The 20,841-nt window shown below is 47.0% G+C and overlaps 1 protein-coding gene across 2 annotated transcripts in view; it reads right to left on the reverse strand.

The window, feature by feature from the left end:
- Nucleotides 1-20,841, reverse strand: part of RGS6 (regulator of G protein signaling 6) — a 515,154-nt gene that overhangs the window by 187,779 nt on the left and 306,534 nt on the right. For both annotated transcript variants that reach the window (XM_073638881.1, XM_073638882.1), the window contains exon 3: nucleotides 6,621-6,720. In XM_073638881.1, the coding sequence (XP_073494982.1) occupies nucleotides 6,621-6,720 (100 nt within the window). The remainder of the gene's footprint in view (nucleotides 1-6,620; nucleotides 6,721-20,841) is intronic.

Genomic DNA, 20,841 nt, shown 5'->3' on the forward strand with positions numbered 1-20,841 from the left:
TGGACCGACTGGTCTAAAAGGTTGGCTTTATATGCACTGATTATGATCACATTGAAACCAATCAGCTAATATCAATGGGATATTTCACAGTTACTGCCAGATAACCATCTATTCCATGAGAAGATGCTTACCTCTGGAAGTACGGTATATTAATTTTCATTCTTGTTTTTGCAAAAATTACAAATGCTTCCCAGTGGGGGTGGGGAAGAAAATCTCCAATTACATTTTACTAAATATCCCAAAATTTGCATGCAAATATATGCAGAGAATATTTTGTTCTAAATGACCATGTACAATTAGATTTGTCTGCAGATGTGCACCACCAGCATCTGACGATGGCTAGTGGCAATTTGTCTGGCATTTTGTTTAATTATGATTGTGACAACACAGCATTTATTCTTAATTATGCCAGACATATTTTCCAGTAGGTCAAGAGACATAAGCCATTGTTCATATGAGCCTGAACGTTGACTCTTGAATTGATGTTTGTTGAATTGTTCAATGGCTGCTGTTTACCTATTATATCAGCTCCAACAGCTGATTGTTCTGCTATCCTTAGGATACAAAGGTATAGGTTAATTGAACAATCAATGTTTGTTAATATGTTGATTACCCATTGTATCAGTCCATGCAGGTTGTTGGACTACAAACATTAAAGAACAAAATATGCACTCTGACAATGAGAGATGACCTTCTCCCACCTTCCCCCAATCCTGTGGAAAAATGCCTGAATAAGTGTTGTGAACTATAAAAGGGATATCTGCCACTGTTTCCAGAGAGACTTTACATGACAGTAGCCAAGGCACCATGGCTCCGCACGGAGGAACACAGATTTGACACTCTACAGGATGTCAGCCTAAGGGACCACGGCCCAAGCTGGAGGAATACAGATCTGCTACATTGACCATCACAGAACCCTCAAAGACGTTTGGAGAATCCAGGTTGGGACGACAGGTCACCTGTCCACATACATTAATGTACTCTGTCCGCTTCCTAAGCTTCCTTCTCTCTGTGGGTGCCCGCCAAAAGCGGGGTGCCACTGGTTGGGGTAGTTGGTCCTGGAAGCCCCGAAGTCGCAGATGTCCTAATTCCCGGCGAGCCAGCGGAAGGGTTAGACTGTCATTTGCATCATCTTATGTACTTGCTGGAATTGTACTATGTGTTATTGTCAGTTATTGGTTCACTAACGTATTGCCACACTGTAACCCTCACCCTGTGTTGTTGTCTGAGTAGTATTCTGCCCAAGGGAAAGGAATATGGGCGTTCAGTCGGATAAGCCCAGGTCCATGTAGTCTTTCTAAAGACAGCCAGGCCAGCGGATGAGAGCACCCACTGACCCTTGTGTCTCCACAATGATGTTACCCTTAATAAAGGCTTTTTATTTAAAGAAGTACCACAATGTGATCCCACTACCTTCTGTGTGGACTATAACACTTAGACCAGTGTTATTCAATGGGGCAGTGCAGATGGGGATTTTTTTCACCAACCGAATCTGCATGTGAAAAAAAGACCAGCATGCACTAGTTTCTTCCGTAAATCGGATTAGACTCATCCATTTAAGTCTATGGATGAGCAAAAAAGAAAAATCGGATGCCATACAGAGCCACAGTACAGCATCTGATTTTTACGGAGACATTGCAGTTCTGTAACATAGGAAACTGTAAGGCTATGTGCGCACATTCAGTAATTGATTGCACAAAATTTCTGCAAGGTTTCTGCATTTCTTGGCAGCAAAAACGTTGCGGCAAAAACGCACGTTTTGCAGCAATTTTTATGCCTTTTTTTATGTGTTTTTGTACAACAATGAATGCTTTTTGGAGCTAAATGAAGATATTTGAAAATAGAAACGTGGGGCATCGCTTTAACCCTTGGATTACTGTCGGACCTGGGGTGAGTACATTGGTTAATTTAAATGATTAAAGATTGTATCTGTTTTATTTAAAATAAAGTGTTTTATTCTCAGTGTGTGTGTTTATTTAACGCTTTACTTAGTAATGAGAGTTTCTGGCTGACACCTCTTCATTACTAAAGCTGGGGTTAGGTGTCAGCCACACCTAATCCCATTAACCCTAATCCCATTACTCCTAATGCTCCCTTTGTTTTGTCAGTACATGCAGATCCACTGCATGTAATGACATTTCAATCGGTCAAAATCTGCAGCGGAGGCTAGCATCTCCGCTAGAGTAATTGACATGCTGCGGGTGAGTTTGGGTACGTGCCCATGATCAGGAAATGATGCGGGTTTGATGCTGTGTATTTATGCAGCATCAATCCCGCAGCGGCCAGATGTTACAGCATAGTGGATTGTATTTTTATAAATCCCATGTCCACTATGCGTGCATCTGAGGCTGCGGATCACCCGCAGACACTGACATGCGGCGCATCTTTCAGTACCGAAGCTTGTCAAATTCTCTTGTGGAGTTGATAGTCTACGTAACAGAAATTTGACCACTAGAATGTATTTAATGTGGTAAATCTGCATGATTCATTGAACACATGCGGATTTATCTGCGTTCAATAGAACACAGCGTTTTGGATGCAGAAAAAATATGCTGTGTCCAAAGTGCTGCTACGTCCGGACTGTGGGCACATACCCTTAAATTAAAAAATGGCGTGGGCTCCCGTGTCATTTTCATAACCAGCAGAGGGAAAACCAACCACTGGGGGCTGATATTAGTAATCGGGGAAGGGGCCATTAGCCAAAAATGTTCCCTGGCTATTAATAACAGGCCTCAGATGTTTGCTTAGCCTTTACTGGCTAGATAACAGGGAGACCCCAGAAAAAGATTGAAGTAGGGTCCCCCTATAAAATCTAACCAGCAAAGACTAGGCAGACAGCTGCAGGCTGCTATTAATAGCCAGGGAAAGGGCCATGGATCCTGGCCCCCTCCGAGGCTAATAATATTAGCTCTCACCTGCCCCAGAAATGGTGCATCCTAAAGATGCGCCAAATGTGGCACTTAGCCTCCGCTCTTCCCACTTGCCCTGGTGTGGTGGCAAGAGGGGTAATAGGGTTGGGGTTCATGTCAGCCTTTTATTGGCAGCTGACATGAAGCCCAGGTTAATAATGGAAGGCATCTATAAGACGCCCCCATTACCAACCCCGTAGTAAAGGTTTTGAAATAAAGACACGGCCAGAATAAAATCTTTTATTTTAAATAAAATTACACACGGTTTTAATAATTTATTTTAAGATAAAAAACACTGTATACTCACCTAACACCCATTCCGCTGAAGCCATTGTCCTCTGTAAAAAAAACAAAAATAAAAAACAACTATAACCCTCACCTGTCCGACGTGATGACAATCCAGTGTCCCACGACGATCTGGGTCACTTCTAGAGCAGTCAGATCAGCAATCACTGGTGTGACTGTTCTAGAGGACAGCACTCTATACACTAACAGGACCATAATCACTGCTGTCAGTGTATAGCACTGAGCTGCTGGGAGTGAGGTTACTGGGTTTCGATCAGCTGATAAGCTCCGGTGACCTCAATTACTGCACCAGTGCTGCATGAGAAAATTCTCACGCAGCACAGGTGCCGTAAGTGAGGTCACTGGAGCTCGTCAGCTGATCACCAGCTGATGAACTCCAGTGACCTCACCCCTGGTAGCTCTGCGCTATACAATGCCAGGAGTGATCGTGCTGCTGTCAGTATATAGAGTGCTGCCAGGTGATCAGATCGCCTTGGGACACTCGTGATGACAGCGGTAGGGGAGTATGAAATCCATTTTAACTTTTATTTTTTTACAATGAGCACAGGCGCCGGCTGAGGAGACTAGTTCTCCCCTCAGCGGCACCTGCTCCCACTGTTATCAGTGGGAGCAGCTGTAGGATGATGGGAGGAGGAGTCTTTTGAAAAAGTGGAAAGTTTGTGGTCTGTATCCGCGTTGCCAGCTGATGAAGAAACCAATTGCCAGAGATAATGCAAACTAGCGTTTTTGTTTTTTTCTACGCGTTTTGAAGTGTAGCCCACTTCTTCAGGACAAACAAAAACCATGTGTGTATTGACGGTGCGCTCTCTTGCAGACTGGTCACTTCTCATCAGAGCCGTTGAGGGAGTGCACTGTCACTGTGCATTAAAAGCAATATTGAACCATGACAAGAGCCTATTTAGCATACATCATAAATCACAACCGGCACATGCTCAGTAGAGCAGGGACTAGCCCAGTCCATGAATTGGACGTCACTTATGACACTTCATTTCAGGGTGGGTGCCGAGGCTGCAGCAGCGACCACAACCTCTGCCCCCTGATGACGTCTAGTTTAAGAATCCCAGCATGCACTGGGGATTCTCAAACAAAGCATCACCAAACAGGAAGTTGGTAAAAAAAATAGTTAATAAAGGGAACAAAGGGAATTTTTTAAGTAAAAGGGGTTGTCCACTATTCGGACAACCCCTCTTAAATCTGAATGTTTGCACCTGTTAAAATAAAAGCACCTATGCTTGCCTCCGGTGCCATTCCAGCGGTGACGGCTCTCGCATTCTTGGAGCTCACGTCACATTGTTATGTCTCCTGAGCCCTGCGTCCAATCAGCGCCGGCTTCACTGTCCCAGCCTTCGGACATATTGAACATCAAGAGGAAGTCAAAGAGCAGCCACAGCCCTGACTTACTTTTGAGGTTCGATACATCCGAAGGCGGGGACAGTGAAGCCGGCACTGATTGGATGCAGGGCTCGCATGACGTAACAACCTCACGTGGGCCCCAGGAATGCTGTAATGACGCCAGCACCGGAGGCGAGTATAGGTGTTTTTATTTTAACAGGAGCAAACATTCAGATTGAGAAGGGGTTGTGCGAGTAGTGGACAACCCTTTTGAAGTATTGTATATACTCGAGTATAAGCTGACCCGAGTATAAGCTGAGGTACCTAATTTTACTACAAAAAACTGGGAAAACTTATTGACTCGAGTATAAGCCTAGGGTGGGAAATGCAGCAGCTACTGGTAAATTTCCCCATCCTGGTACGCATTGCTCCCTCATCCCCAATCCTGGTATGCATGGCCCCCTCATTCCCAATGCTGGTATGTATGGCCCCCTCATCCCAATCCTGGTATGCATGGCCTCCTCATCCCCAATCCTGGTATGCATGGCCTCTTCATCTCCCAATCCTGGCATGCATGGCCTCTTCATCCCCCAATCCTGGTATGTATGGCACCCCTCAACCCCAATCCTGGTATGTATGGCCCCATCAGTGCACAAATAAAAAAATAAACACTTATACTCACCTTCCTTCCTCACCTCTGCTTCAGCGCTGCGTACTGTTCTGCTGCAGCAGTTCATGTCAGCATCTGAGCACCGCATGGCGTCACTGCCATGCGCTCTCAGACGCTGATGTGAGCTACCGGCATATTCACTCCTCTCCACACCGGGACTATGGGTGTGGAGAAGAGTGAATATGCATTCTCTTTAGTAGCGGGCACTGTCAGCAGGAGCTGCGGCTCAGCACTCCTCTGTGCCCGCTACTAAAGAGAATGAATATTCATTCTTATCCACTGGAGTGGAGAAGAGTGTATATTAATTTCCCTTTAACAGTGGGTACACATGGTAGCTGCATCAGCTGGCTACTGCGTGTGCCCCGCTGTTCCGCCGCCGCAACCCCCCCCCACTATCCACCACTGGAATTTCTATATACTCGAGTATATACCCGAGGGGGGCTTTTTCAGCACAAAAAAATGTGCTGAAAAACTTGGCTTATACTCGAGTATATACGGTATATTAGAAAAGTAATTTGATTACATTAAATAGATAGAGATTTAGGATTTAATCAGTGTTGGATTCAGACCACCCCTTTAAGCTCATATATTTGATCATGTAAAACAGCTGAATCACCTCAACAGTTTCCAATTAGTTCAACATGTTTTGCACTGATGTAATGAATTACCTTTAATTCAAAACCCAAATGAAAATTTCTCATTGGTCCGTTAATCATATTAGATTGTGAATCACCAAAACTCAGAGGGTGATTCCAATCTTATTGATTCTAAATCAATAAAATGATTTGTTATACTTTGTATATTCTGTCCCAAAAGTTCCTGGTTCACCTTGTATGCACTGTGTATTGAGACCATCAGCCACTTTGATATTGGTGCTTTAACTGAGCATTCATTAATGAAAACTGTACTACACTAAAAAGCCTTCTAACTAATAAGACACTATTTTTATGCTATTAATAATTCATGGTCAAATCAGGGATGACTCTAAATGTAATATAAGTATATATTGGCCACGAAACATTTGCTATCTTATAGATTCTCAATATAACAAGCAGAGTACATTTGCCAATACAGAGTGTTTTAACCCCCGTTGAAACAAAAGTCTTATTATTATTTGACTTCAGAAATCTTATGAGAAAAGTTCTCCTGATTCCCATGTCTCCACCATATGCAATCACTCTCTAGTAAAATGAATGCAACAGAAGTTGATTCTGTTATCCTCCATTTTTATTCGCTGGACAGAGACTGAGCTTATTCCCGGTCAGGATGGGGGCCAGGACTCTTCAATACACAGATCAAAGAGGTCCCAGTCGGACCACAACCAATCACATTATGATGACATGAGATCAAAAGGTTTAAGTAGATTATTTATAAAGTGAAGGTGAATTAAAAGTCATTAGTACCTGTAACCACACTCGGGATTTTAGACAGGAAGCTTTTGACTGTTCTTATAGGGACTCCACCAGATTTGTCATCCTGCATCCTGGTGATGATATCCTCAATCTGTAAGAGAGCACACATAGGTTTTGTCACTATGAGAAAAAGGATGCAATTTATTTTGGATTTAATATGATTCAGTCATTTTTGGATTATTTACTAATGAGAGGTCACAGACTTTACTAATTGCTGCAATTTACCAATCACATCCTATTAAAATGTTTCAACATATGAGACAAGTGTACAGAAAAGGAAATGCTGAGGAATGCCCTTCTGTAAACGGACTTGCACAAAAATAGAAATTGTTCTTTGTGTATATTAAATCCAAATGTTTTACATGCTAAACATATTTAAAGGGGAATGGTCATCTAATTATGCAAAAGCAAGTAGACTATTATTAATTGCTTACTCTGGTATCAGAGCTCTTACTCTGGTATCAGAGCTCATTGGTCAAGGTGTAGGTGGTCTTTTAAATAGACAAAACAGTTTTAAATAACCCCCTCACACGCACCATTTTCAAAACCAGCACTTTTAAAGGGACCCTGTCATGTGAAAAAATGCTATTAACCTGCATATATGGGATTAATCGCCGCAGTGAAAGCCAGGCTATAGGGAGGAAATTAACTTTGATCCTCCTGGCAGCCGCGGGCTTTCAATCATAGAAGATTGGCAGGCATAGTGAGCGGCGTATGGGACCACACACCTGCACTGACTGACAGCCGGCTCTGTACTGATGCACTGCTGAGCCGGCTGTCAGTCAGGGCAGGGGTGTGGTTACAGCTGCCACTCACTATGTACTGAGTGGTGACTGAGGCAGTGCCATTGGCGCCTCTATGACTTTAAGCCCGAGAAGGGTGGGAGGTATAAAGTTCATTTCCTCCAAGTAGTCGGGCTTTCAATGGGCGGCTGCACTGCTTCTGAACACTATTAACCTGCACATTAATCCCAAATATGCAAGCACCACCTCTGCTGTCAGGAGGACAAACCGGGAACTGCAGGTTGGCAACAAATGCACCCCTTGCTTATCCAATTCCAGACTACCAAGAGTTAATCGAGTCTCCTTTTGTTTAGGAATTGAAGGACACGCCCCAATAAAATGGCCCTTTTTCCCACAAAAAAACCATACACCCTTTTTCTTGCGAATCTCCGGGGAAATGTATGACGTAAAGGCACCCCCTAACTGAATGGGTTCCTCCACCTCCCCCAGCACTGGTTCACCGCCAAACGGCTCCCCCAGCAGAGGTACATAACCTCGACAAGGCGGCCCCGGGGAAGGTGGTCTCACTCGTCTATCCTGAAGGAGTCTATCAAGACGTATGGTCAAAGACAGAGCAGCTTCCAAGAACTGAGGGGTTTCATAAACTGCCAAGGCATCTTTCAACTTTTCAGAAAGACCCTCGTAAAATTGGCTTTTAAGGGCTGAGTCATTCCATTTAGAATCCGTTGCCCATCTTCGGAATTCAGAACTGTACGTCTCCACTGACCGATTACCCTGCTGAAGACGACATAGCCTAGACTCAGCCAAGGCGACTTGGTCAGGATCATCATAGATGAGGGCAAGAGACCCAAAAAACCCTCAACAGATTGGAGACAAACCGAATCCTGTGGTTAAGAAAACACCCATGACTGAAGATCTCCCTGCAGTAAAGAGATCACAATTCCAACCCGTTGTTTCTCATTTGCGGAGGAGTAGAGACGAAGTTTAAAATACAGTTTGCAGGCCTCCTTGAATACAAAAAACTTGTCCCTACCTCCTGAAAACTTGTTGGGGAGGGTAACCTTGGGTTCAGTCTGGACAGGCCTACCTGCAGAGAGCCCCACATTGGCGGCCTGTAGCCGCTGATGTTGTTGCTGAACCTCGCAGCGGAGGTCATTCACCTCCAGAGACAGACCGTGCAGCTGCTCTGCGAGCTCTGCAACTGAACCCATACCAAGGGAGAAAGGAAAAAAAAAAGCCCACGCCCAAAAATCACACACAAAAAAAAAAAAAAAACAGTGTCAGGTTTTTTTTTTTTCTTTTCAAAATGCGCTCGGCCGGCCATAATGTCACACAAGGTGAAGAAAAGACTAAGTGCAACACAAATTGAAGAGGGAAAGGGAGCCCAGACCCTAGGGAAAGGGGAGAGTGGAGACCTCCTAGGTAGATCTAATCTCACCCTGTATCCACCAAAGTCCCTATATTGGTTCTTCACCGATCACCGCACGTGTACCTCGCCTTCTCTTTCCCTAGCGTTTGGCCCTGGCCAGAGAAGGGAGGAGATGAGCGCTAGTCGATCCCCACTGACCACTACAGACAACAAGGGGGGACAAGCAAGGGAAAATCGCTTAGCTTTAGACGACTCCAGACAAATGCGCACACGTGCTCTAGCACCAGAGAGGTAGAAGTACTGTTCTTGCTCAAGCCTTCACAAGGGATAATGTGAATATCGCCGGTACATCCCTCTGGCACACAGCAGGTATTTATACACCCAGGCCAGGGTGTTAATTAGCCAGAGGAAGGTAGCCGCTGGGTCTTAGAAAGACAGCTTCAAGAAGTTGTCTGTAATGCCAAACGAAGAGATCTCCTGCAACCAACTGGAGGGCGACTGTCACCACTGAAACACCCGTGACACATGAGGGGTTCTGCATAATATGTGTATATCAGCAAAGACGTCGTCTTATTTACACAACTGTGCCTGATTGCTGAATGTTCTCAGCAGTAAAGACTGGCTTTGTCCAGTAGTGAAGGGTAGAGACTGACCCCTGATAAGTGGCAGGAAAGTGGCAGGTGACACACCATGAGTGGGACTTCTTCTGTTGTGTTTATTCTGATTTGGGACAAAGGACCTGTCCTCTATAGAATTGATGCAATGGAAAATCTGAAGTGAATCCAGAGCAGAATACAAAATCATGCAGTAAATTTATTCTTTGCATTCCAACGGGTGACATTTGGATGTGACATGCTGTGCATTTCAAATCCACAGAGCCGATCAATTTATGCTGCAGATTTCATCTGACGTACATGTATGAGATTGTGAAAGATAGAAGATTAAAATCTGGAGCATCTACATCATACCTGGATCAGACTTTTTAAAGTGGACCTTTCACCAAATTTTCATGTTGAGCTGGACACAATGTAAATAGTGGCTGCAGAGAGGAATAAAACTTTTTTTTGTTGTTAATTTCGCCTCTCCGCTGCGGAGAGATTAGCAATCAATTAGCAATAATTTATCACTTAATGAGTTAACTTTAGTTAAATCCAAGTGGGTGTGTTCATTGGGGGTGTGCTCTTCTTCTCCCTGTATGAGTTGCTCTCTAATAACGCCCACTTGGACGTAACAAAAGTTAACTCTTTGTGCGCCAATACTTTGATTGCTAATATCCCCACAACAGAGAACAGAAATTAAACATGTGTCGGCAGGGGAGCATGTCATTCCTTGCACCTGTGCCATCAATGTGTTGCCATGATAGCCGGGGGTCTGCTGAACACCCCTGTGCCGGTCAAGACAGTTCTCCTGTGAAAGCTAGCCGGTAGCGGGCGTTCATAGGAGACCGTAATTTTCACAATACATTGTAGAGTTTATGCACTGCTATGTACAGCACAAGCCATCAGACAATCGCAGCTTAAAGTCCCCTAAGGGGACTAATAAATACAGTAGAAAGTAAAAAAATGCTTTAAAAAATGTGAAAAGAAAAAAAAATAAAAGTTAAAATCACCCCCTTTTTCCCCATTAAAAATAAAGTAATTAAAAATACAAATAATTGGTATCACTGCTTTCCTAAAAGTCTGATCTATCAAGATATAAAATAAATTAATCCACTCAGTAAACCATATAACGAAAAAAAAATCAAAATGCCAGAATTACGTTTTTTTGGTCGCTGCAACACTGCAAAAAAATAAATAAAAGGAAATCAACACGTCATATGTACTGTACCTCAACATTTTAACAGTAAAAATGTCAGTTCAAGGCACAAAAAATAAGCCCTCACACTGCCTCATATGAAAATGATACAGGTCTTGGAAAATGACGACAACAAAACTTATTATTTGTTGTTTTTTGTTTTTACAAATTTCCGATTTTTTTTTTTTTCATTACTTAAATAAAAAAAACTACTATGCATGTTTGGTATCTGCATAATTGTACTGACCTGGAGAATCATATTGCCAGGTCTCTTTTACCATATATTGAACATGGTAAATAAAAAAACAAAAAAATTATTGAGGAATGTCGAACTGCAGTGGTTTTTCAATTTCAACGCATTTGGACTTTTTTCCTCGCTTTTCCGTGCATCACATGATAAAATGAATTGTGTTATTCAAAAGTACAATTGGTCCGGCAAAAATCAAGCTCTCATACAGCTATGAGGAAGGAAAAATATAAAAGTTCTGGCTCTTGGGAAAAGGGGAGGAAAAAAAGAAAACGGAAACTGGTCGAAGCGTGAAGGGGTTAAGCTACTCTTGTTAATAAATGTATTCTTTCTTCAAAATATACTGTTAATTAACCACAAATTAACTGTTCAGTTTTAGAAGTAAATCTGTCCATAAGCTTCCATGGGTCCAGCATTCACAAAGCAATGAAAGTAATTTACAGTATACTATACTTTCTGTAAAATCATATATACCGTAACTTTAGAAATGCTCTTTCAATTGATTTGAGCCATTCACAGCACATGAAGTTGGAAAAATTTAGTTTGCAAGTCTTCAGAAAATGAGAGTTGACCCTCATGAGTAAGATCTGTGCATCAAGTTCTGCAAAGAAATAAATTGACCATAACCCTTGTGTAAGCATTTGCAATAGGCCACTTGGGAGCAGTTATGCTATATAACATACAGGATTATTGTAAATTGGAAAATCATTTACTCTGTGCTGCTTTACCAGATGAGAAAATCTTCCAGGAAGTCTGTATTCATAGATCTGCAATTCTCTGTGCTATTTTTACCTGTAATGCACGCCAACCTTAGAAATGCCTTAAAGGGGTTTACCTAGTAAAGACAATTTTGCACCATGTCGATCATTTGGAGGACAATGACAGATGTCAAGAACAAGACTCTAGAAAAACTTCAGAAACAAAACCCATTTCTCAGTTATGTTTTCGATTATGTTAATAACCTTTTAGTACAATTAATATTAAAGAATTGTTTGAGATTAGAAAAAAACATGGCTGCTTTCTTTCGCAAACCAAGTCCACCAAGAGAATAGACAAAGTAATACATGGTTGGCAGGAGTTGTAGTAGGTAATGTGCTTTGTACGTTGTACTAATATCAGGCTGAAAGCTTTTTACAATAATCCCAGAGCTGCTGTCCCTTACGACCATATTGGTGTTGATACCGCCATAATAAATGAATAAAGTAGGGGAAAAAACTTCCGGGAACTGGCAAGAATTCATTAAGAATAGGTCAAATCCAGGATTACTATATCTGACTTGGCAAATACATCAATCCAATGCCAAAAAATGCATCAATCCGATGCCAAAATGTGTTGCCTAACAATAAAGCAAAATGTATACTATAATCCTGGATTTAATCACTTTATTAGTTACCCTAATTTTATTTTTCCTACATTACTTAAAGAGAATATCTGTCAACAGTATTTCACACCCCAAACTATTTATATGTACAAGTGCTGTATTTTACGGACTATAAGACGCACTGGACCGGGGTGGAATATAGGAAAAAAAATATTTTTTATAAGATGGGGGTCTGCCTTCTAGTCTGATTAGGTACGGTATCTTACCTGGGGGGCGGTGGAGCGAGGGTCACCGGAGGCAGAGTCCTTCAGGAAGCCGCTGCTCTAGCAGCAGGGAGTTGCGGTGGTGGTGGAGCAGGATCAAAGGGCCTTCTGTGGCACCCCAGGAGTCCAGTTGCCATAGTGGCATTGCCTCCCTCACAAGGTGTGATGCCATGCCTGGAAGCAAGGAGGGGTCCCCTAATCAGGTTTTTCTAGCAAGCAACACTTTCCTGGATCCAGACCAGCAAGGGGAGCTCCTCCCCTTAGCAACTGGGATCTTGAGGCGGGGCTAGTTAGTGTGAGGAGAGCAGAGAGGAGTTGAAGTCACTACGTCGATGAGGAAATACCCAGGGAGTGGAGCTGCACGGCAGTTCACCCCAGAGGAGAGAAGCGCAGAAGAACCGGACACCGGAGTCCGAGGTTGTGGGGCACTGAAGGCCCAGCAGCAGAAACCGGAGGGCAGGAGATTGGAGGTCTCCTGGCCCCATCAGACACCCAGAGGCTCAGCAGCACGATAGGGCCCAGCACCGCCACGTGGGAGCGACACTCCAGGAAGGACCGAGCTGCCTGCTATACGGGTGAACACAAAGACGTTTTACTCAGGGATGAGGGCCACAGCATAGCTACAAGCAGCAGGGCCAAAGAGATTAGCGCAAAGGGAAGGCCTACAACTTCGCCTGGCGAGGTGGATTCCCAACTTGCTTCCAGGCCGCCCGGACCTATACTACCAGCTAGTACCCATGCCCCGCTTTGCCTAACCACTGCAAGTAAAGATAAGAGGAAACCGCCATTAAGTTGTGGACTGATTATTAACTGCGCCATCCTCTGCACTACACCGCACAGCACATTTATAATCACCACTTCCTGCCCTGGAGCTAAGCTCTGCCTGTGGAGAGCTGAACCAACTCTGCTGCGTCATCATCGGCTCCAGACGTTCTGCACCGCAGCGGCGGCTCCATATAGCCGCATACCACAGGTGGCATCACGAAAATTATATAAAAACTATAATCCCCTTTCTCAAATTCCCCTTTTATTGACCGCCCTGGGTCACGGACCGGGTCACCGCCACTGTGACATCTCCCCTAGCAACGACCGGCCCGGCTACCGAGTACCCCACGGCCCAGGGGGCGCGTCAACTTGGCGTCTCGAACAGGATTCACGAAGCCCGGTATAACCGGGTCCTGTGTGCCATAGACTGTACTGAACTGTGTTATCACGTCATTTGCCGTCAGCCGGGGGGAAGCAGGAAGCCCCGATCCGGAACCGCTGGGTAAGAGATCCTTCCGCCTGCAGAGCAGCATACTGGTACGTCAGCAGACGCCCAGGACCTGGCTGAGGTTCACTAGGGGGGGAGGAGGATGCCCAACCGAGGAGAGGATTCAGCAGCGGCCACTGTAATGCCGTTATCAATGCCGCATATACCAGGGGCGGCGTGGTTGCCCCAGTACTCAGGGGAGTCGCACACCCTGAATGACTTTGAGGAGAGACTGCACAGCTTGTTTAAAGTGTACCCCCTGTCTGAGGAGCAAAAAGTCAGCATCCTCATAGACCAGCTAATCGGTGCAGCCCAGAGAGAGAGGTGAAATCCTGGCCGGGCAGGGACAAAGGCACTGTCAAGGAAATACTGGCCCGGTTGAAGGATACCTTTGACACCCGCACCACAGCAGAAATTAAGATGAAGTTCTAAGGGTGCAAACAAAGGGTGCAGGACAGTGTACGGGACTATGCTCTAAACCTGCAGGAGGCACTGCGAGCTATCAAACAGGTAGACCCCGACAGTGTGCGAGATGAGGACAGATTGCTAACTGAGCAGTTTATTGAGGGGCTCCTGTCTAATGCTCACCGGACACAGCTGATCATTATGGCTCTGCAAAACCCTGATCTGGACTTTGCGCAATTTAAGGACCGAGCCATCCGGGTGCTGCGAGAACCAACCCCAGGTGGCACTGCACCCCTCCGGCGCCCAGCTATCACATACCACCAGGAGGTGGCGTCCTTTCCCCCAGCACCTGACGCGCAAACTCAGGACAATGACCCGTCTGCAGACCTATGCCTTCGGGTCCACGAGCTGACCAAAAGTGTGGCTACAGTAACTAAAACCATGCAGGCCATACAAGTGTCTCCAAAGGAAAAAATCCAGCTGGCTTCCAGTCCAGATGACGTCCCGTGGCGACGGCAGAGAAGAATTCCACCGACTAGAGGGAGGAACAGCGATCGCTACGACCAGGACGGACAACCTATCTGCCGCAGCTGTCAAAAGGCGGGGCACTTCGCAGGATTCTGTAATTTAAACGAGCAACCCCTGGGGCAGAGAACCAACCCCCAGGAGTAACACGACCAGGCCCACAAAGCTGGCGAGACAAGTACGTGGGAGGACGGCCGGTCGTACCTGTCGTGCTTGATGGCATCCCGATGAACGTACTGCTGGACACTGGGTCCCAGGTGACAACGATGCCATATATCCTTTATAAACAATACTGGACTGATTCAGACATTACCCGCGGTCCAGATGAACATCTTAGCATCTATGCCAGCAATGGTCAGCCCTTGCCTCAGGTGGGGTATAAAGAGGTGACCATAAAAGTTGGCCGAGTAGAACTGCCATCACAAGGAATGATTATTGTTGATATTGATCGCCGAGAAAGCCACCCTATGATAACTATAGGCACCAATGTGATAGAGAATTGTCTTGGGGAAATTATTCTTTTGTTGCAACAGGTCGCAGAGACTGCCAGTTCCAGTCAGCAGCGAGTTCTGCAGAAGGAGATCAGAGCCCTGATAAAAAGACAACAGGTAGAGCTGTCTGGTGGAGAAGTCGGCAGTGTCAGGATGAGCGATCCATTCCCCATTGCAATGCCCCCTAGGAATGAAATGTTAATATGGTTTTGGGCAGCAATCGGTCTTAGGGGTCAAGATTATCAGGTCCTGGTAGAACCCATGCACTCTGATAGTAGGCCCACCATCTTGACAGCCAGGGGGGTAGTCGATGTCCTCAAGGGGAGAGTACCGATACGCATCCTGAATTGTGGGGAGAAAGAGGTCCATTTACAGCGGTATGTCACCCTTGCTAAGCTGTTCACTGTCAGTAACAATGCAATAAAGGCAGTGGAACCCTTGCCTCCATCCAAACTGGCGGAGGATAACGGCTCCAAGGGGCAGATGGAGGATTGGTATCAGAAGCAACAAGTAGGCACTGACGCCACCCCTTTGCACTAAAAGCATGGAGTATACCAGGTGGTCCAAGAATATGAGCGAGTCTTCAGCAAACACCCACTAGACTTTGGGCAGGTAAAAGGGGTCCAACATCATATCCCCACAGGAGATCATCCGCCCATTAAAGAGAGGTACCGGCCTGTACCCCCAGCTCACTATCAATGTGCCAAAGGAATGTTACGGGAGATGAAGGAGGCTGGGGTGATCAGAGATAGTTGTAGCCCCTGGGCAGCTCCATTAGTCCTCGGTAGAAAGAAAGATGGTACAATAATGTGTTGATTACAGGCAGATTAACCGCATTACTCATAAGGACGCCTACCCATTACCCAGAATTGAGGAGTCATTAGCAGCATTGAGAACAGCTAACTATTTCTCCACTTTGGATCTTACCAGTGGGTACTGGCAGGTTCCTGTGGCAGAGGCGGACAGAGAAAACACCGCGTTTACAACACCAATGGGCCTCAGCGAGTTCAACTGCATGCCATTCAGGCTCTGCAATGCCCCAGGAACCTTCTAGCTGTTAATGGAGTGTTGCCTAGGACACAAAAACTTCAAAACCGTCCTGCTGTACCTAGACGACGTAATCATCTACTCAAAGACATATGAAGAAGACCTGGAGCACCAGGCCGAGGTGGTCGAAGCCCTTTCTGGTTTTGTCCTGAAGGTAAAGCCGTCCAAGTGCCACCTGTTGAAGCCCAAGGTGCAGTACCTAGGTCATGTGGTAAGCGCCGAAGGTGTATCACCAGACCCTGAAAAAGTCACCGTGATCAAGGACTGGCCAAGACCCTCCACTATCAAGGAAGTGCGGCAGTTCCTCGGGCTGGTAGGCTACTACAGGAGATTCATCAAGGGTTTCACCAAGATAGCGGCACCCATACAGGACCTCTTAGTGGGCCAGTCCAAGAAGGCCAAGAACCCGAAACCTCCGTTCAAATGGGGTAAACCAGAAGACGAATCTTTCACTCGACTGAAAATGGCTCTTACTGGAGACGAAGTCCTGGCCTACCCCGACTATGGCCAACCATTTGTACTCCATACGGATGCCAGCAACGTGGGATTGGGAGCGGTGCTGTCCCAGGTACAGCAGTACAGCAGGGCAGAGAGAGAGTGATTGCCTACGCCAGCAGGAAGCTCCGTCCTACGGAAAGGAACCCCAACAACTATAGTTCTTTCAAGTTGGAGTTTTTAGCCATAGTCTGGGCTGTAACAGAGTGCTTCAAACACTACCTCGCCTCCTCCAGATTTACAGTCTTCACAGACAACAACCCGCTGACGTACCTGGAGACTGCGAAGCTTGGTGCCCTAGAGCAACGATGGATGGCCTGACTGTAACTACGAGTTTACCATCAAGTATCGGGCGGGGCATAAAAACACTAATGCTGATGCGCTGTCCAGGATGCCCAACTTGCCAGATGGGGGAGAAGACCCGGAAGATCTGGAGGAGAAAGAGCTACCCGCTTTCCATCGTCACGGGGTGACCCAGTGCTCCCACTGTGTGAGGGACAAGAGCTCCGCCAGCAGAGAGGCCACGTTCAACCCATTGCCCCATGGATGGGCAGAGACGCAGGATAGCGACCCAGCTGTCCGCCTGGTAAAGGAGTTGCTGACACAAGCTGACTTGCACCCTGATCCAGATGCTCCACAGGAGACCCAACAGTTGTGGAAGGAGAAGGGCAAACTGTTCAACTACGAGGGAAAGCTGTGTCAAAGAAGTATCAACTTCCAGACACACAAACTAGTCTGGCAGGTGGTAGTCCCGAGGCGGGATGCGCCAATGGTCTTAGAAGTATACCATGATGGAGCAGGACACTTCGGGTGGAAGAAGTTGGAAGTCCTGCTAAGTGAGCGATTCTTCTGGGTAGTCATAAGGAAAGCAATCGAGAGATGGTGTCGAGAATGTGGTCCATGCAACCTGAGACTGAAAGGCCGCGATAGCCAGAGGGCTCCCCTGCTGCCCATAATCACCAAACAACCACTTGAACTGGTAGCCTTAGACCACGTGAAGCTAGCTCCAAGCCGGTCAGGCTATGTCTACGCTCTCACCATAGTAGACCACTACTCCCGATTCCTGGTGGTAGTGCCAGTGAAAGATCAGACGGCTCAGACGGCAGCCAAAGTGTTTCAACAACACTTCTGTTGCCCACACGGTTACCCTGAACAAGTGCTGACGGACCAAGGTCCAGCCTTTGAAGCAGAGGTGTTCCAGGAATTCTGTAACTTGCACGGCTGCAAGAAAATCAGGACGACGCCGTATCATCCCCAGACCAACGGGTTGTGTAAGAAGATGAACCAGGTGGTAATAGACCTGTTAAAGTCATTGCCCCTTGAAGAACGTAGCCTGTGGCAAGAGAAGTTACCAGATTTGGTGGACCTATATAACCACATACCGGTGAACTCTACCAACTGTACACCCGCTTACCTGATGAGAGCAAGACCTGGTAAGCTACCCATTGACTTAGACATGGGAGTTTTAACACCAGATACGACATCACCAAATGCAGATTGGGATACAAAGTGGCAGCAACAATACCGCAAGGTGCAAGAATGCGTGGAGAGAAGTTTGTCCCAGGTGAGACAGAAGCAGGAGAAAACTTACAATCAGCACACACCTGCAGTTCCCTTGTCACCTGGAGAACAGGTACTTAAGAGGAAGAGACGAGTCCATAAATTAGATGACCAGTGGGAGAATGAGCCATACACCGTCCTACCCTCAAATTACGATAACACCAAAGTGTGCCTCATCAGTAAAGATGGAGGGGCAACTTCAGCGGCAGTCTCAAGAGACCACTTGAAGATATGTCCTGAATGGTTGAAACACAAAAGAAGACCAAGACAGCCCTCAGCCCACAGAAGAGGTGGAAGAAATGGTCCAGACAGTCCTTGGAGCATTTCCCCGGTCTTGGACGCAGGTGAACAGAACAATTGTGGTACCTGTCCTGACCTTTCTCCAAACGGCCTCACCGGAAGCTGCAGAGGCTCCAGAACATCTGGAAGACCAGTCGGCCCCAGAGACAGATGCTTCATCAGCAGCAGATCAGGAGAATCTACCCTCTGCTAGCAGTGAATCTGTCGTACCCAGGGTGAGTCAAAGAATTTGTAGGAGATTACCCAGCCTACCGGTGTTACCTCAGACTACCCTTAGCGTAGTCCACACTGAGCCCACTACACCAGGGGTAGACACTAGGGACCAGGGTAGGTCAGTGACAACAAATGTACTACGTAGATCGACCCGGAGTACAGCTCACTGCCCCTGGAGGAACTAAAGTGTAAGAGAATAAAAGTGTATATTATATATAGTTGTAATCGTTAAATAATAATAGATATATATATTTGTTAAATTTATGGACAATTGGACCACAGGACTAGGTGTGGTCAGAACAATATTGAAAATAGTTAGTAAGTGGCCTTGAAAATAAACCGCAGGCGTGGCTGAAGACCTGGCTCACCGAAAGAGTGCCCTGAAGCCACGCCTAGGGACGATACACAAAGTGGGTTGATGCGGTTCCCACCAGCCAAATTTCAACTATCCGGAAAAAGACAATCCCCGGATTGTGGCGTAAAGACTAAGCGCCGCAGTGACTGCTGTACGTTTTTGCTTGGGTTTTTGTAGTTTTTGCCTTTTGAGATTTTGTAAACTGTTTGTAATGTGAATTGTTATTGTTAATTGTTAATTCAAAAAGGTATCCTCAGTCCAAGAGTACTGAAGTTAACTAGGGGGGAATATGGCACCCCAGGAGTCCGGTTGCCACAGTGGCATTCTCTCCCTCACAAGGGGTGATGCCATGCCTGGAAGCAAGGAGGGGTCCCCTAATCAGGTTTTTCTAGCATGCAACACTTTCCTGGCTCCAGGCCAGCAAGGGGAGCTCCTGGAGGCGGGGCTATTTAGTGTGAGGAGAGCAGAGAGGAGTTGAAGTCAGGACGTCAACGAGGAAAGACCTAGGGAGTGGAGCTGCACAGCAATTCACCCCAGAGGAGAGAAGCGCAGAAGAACCGGACACCGGAGTCTGAGGTTGTGGGGCACTGAAGGCCCAGCAGCAGAAACCGGAGGGCAGGAGACTGCAGGTCTCCTGGCCCCATCAGACGCCCGGAGGCTCAGAAGCACGATAGGGCCCAGCACCGCCACGTGGGAGCGACACTCCAGGAAGGCCCGAGCTGCCTGCCATACGGGTCAGCACAAAGACGTTTTACTCAGGGATGAGGAACACAGCATAGCTACAAGCAGCAGGACCAAAGAGATTAGCGCAAAGGGAAGGCCTACAACTTCGCCTGGCGAGGTGGATTCCCAATTTGCTTCCAGGCCGCCCGGACCTCTACTACCAGCTAGTACCCATGCCCCGGTTTGCCTAACCACTGTAAGTAAAGATAAGAGGAAACCGCCATTAAGTTGTGGACTGATTATTAACTGCGCCATCCTCTGCACTACACAGCACAGCAACATCTATAAAATCACCACTTCCTGCCCTGGAGCTAAGCTCTGCCTGTGGAGAGCTGAACCAACTCTGCTGCGTCATCATCGGCTCCAGACGTTCTGCAAAGCAGCATACCACAGGTGGTGTCACGAACATTATAGAAAAATTATAATCCCCTTTCTCAAATTCCCCTTTTATTGACCGCCCTGGGTCACGGACCGGGTCACCGCCACTGTGACATCTCCCCTAGCAACGACCGGCCCGGCTACCGAGTACCCCAAGGCCCAGGGGGCGCATCACTTCCGTTCCCTCCTTCAGGAATCTAGCAGCTACAGCAGAAGAGGTGAGATGGCTGAGGCCCGTTGCCTGGGGCCTGGCTGAGTCCAGATGCCTGGCTGGTGGCCTGGCTGAGTCCCGATGCCTGGCTGGGGGCCTGGCTGAGGCCCGGTGCCTGGCTGGGGGCCAGGCTGAGGCCCGGTGTCTGGCTGGGGGCCAGGCTGAGGCCCGGTGCCTGGCTGGGGGCCTGGCTGAGGCCCGGTGCCTGGCTGGGGGCCTGGCTGAGGCCCGGTGCCTGGCTGGGGGCCTGGCTGAGGCCCGGTGCCTGGCTGGGGGCCTGGCTGAGGCCCGGTGCCTGGCTGGGGGCCTGGCTGAGGCCCAGTGCCTGGCTGGGGGCCTGGCTGAGGCCCAGTGCCTGGCTGGGGGCCTGGCTGAGGCCCAGTGCCGGGGGCCGGTGTCTGGATATGTGCCGGGGCCTGGTTGAAGCCCGGTGAGCGGTGGGTAGAGCTGCATGCACGACTTTCCGGTGTGCACGGCCATCTTCCTGAAGCTGTGATCTACAGACAAATGGCCGCCCGAG

Source organism: Phyllobates terribilis, unplaced genomic scaffold (genome assembly GCF_046119375.1).
Source record: "Phyllobates terribilis strain yellow unplaced genomic scaffold, ASM4611937v1 Scaffold_7__3_contigs__length_470593459, whole genome shotgun sequence".
NCBI classification, from domain to species: domain Eukaryota; kingdom Metazoa; phylum Chordata; class Amphibia; order Anura; family Dendrobatidae; genus Phyllobates; species Phyllobates terribilis.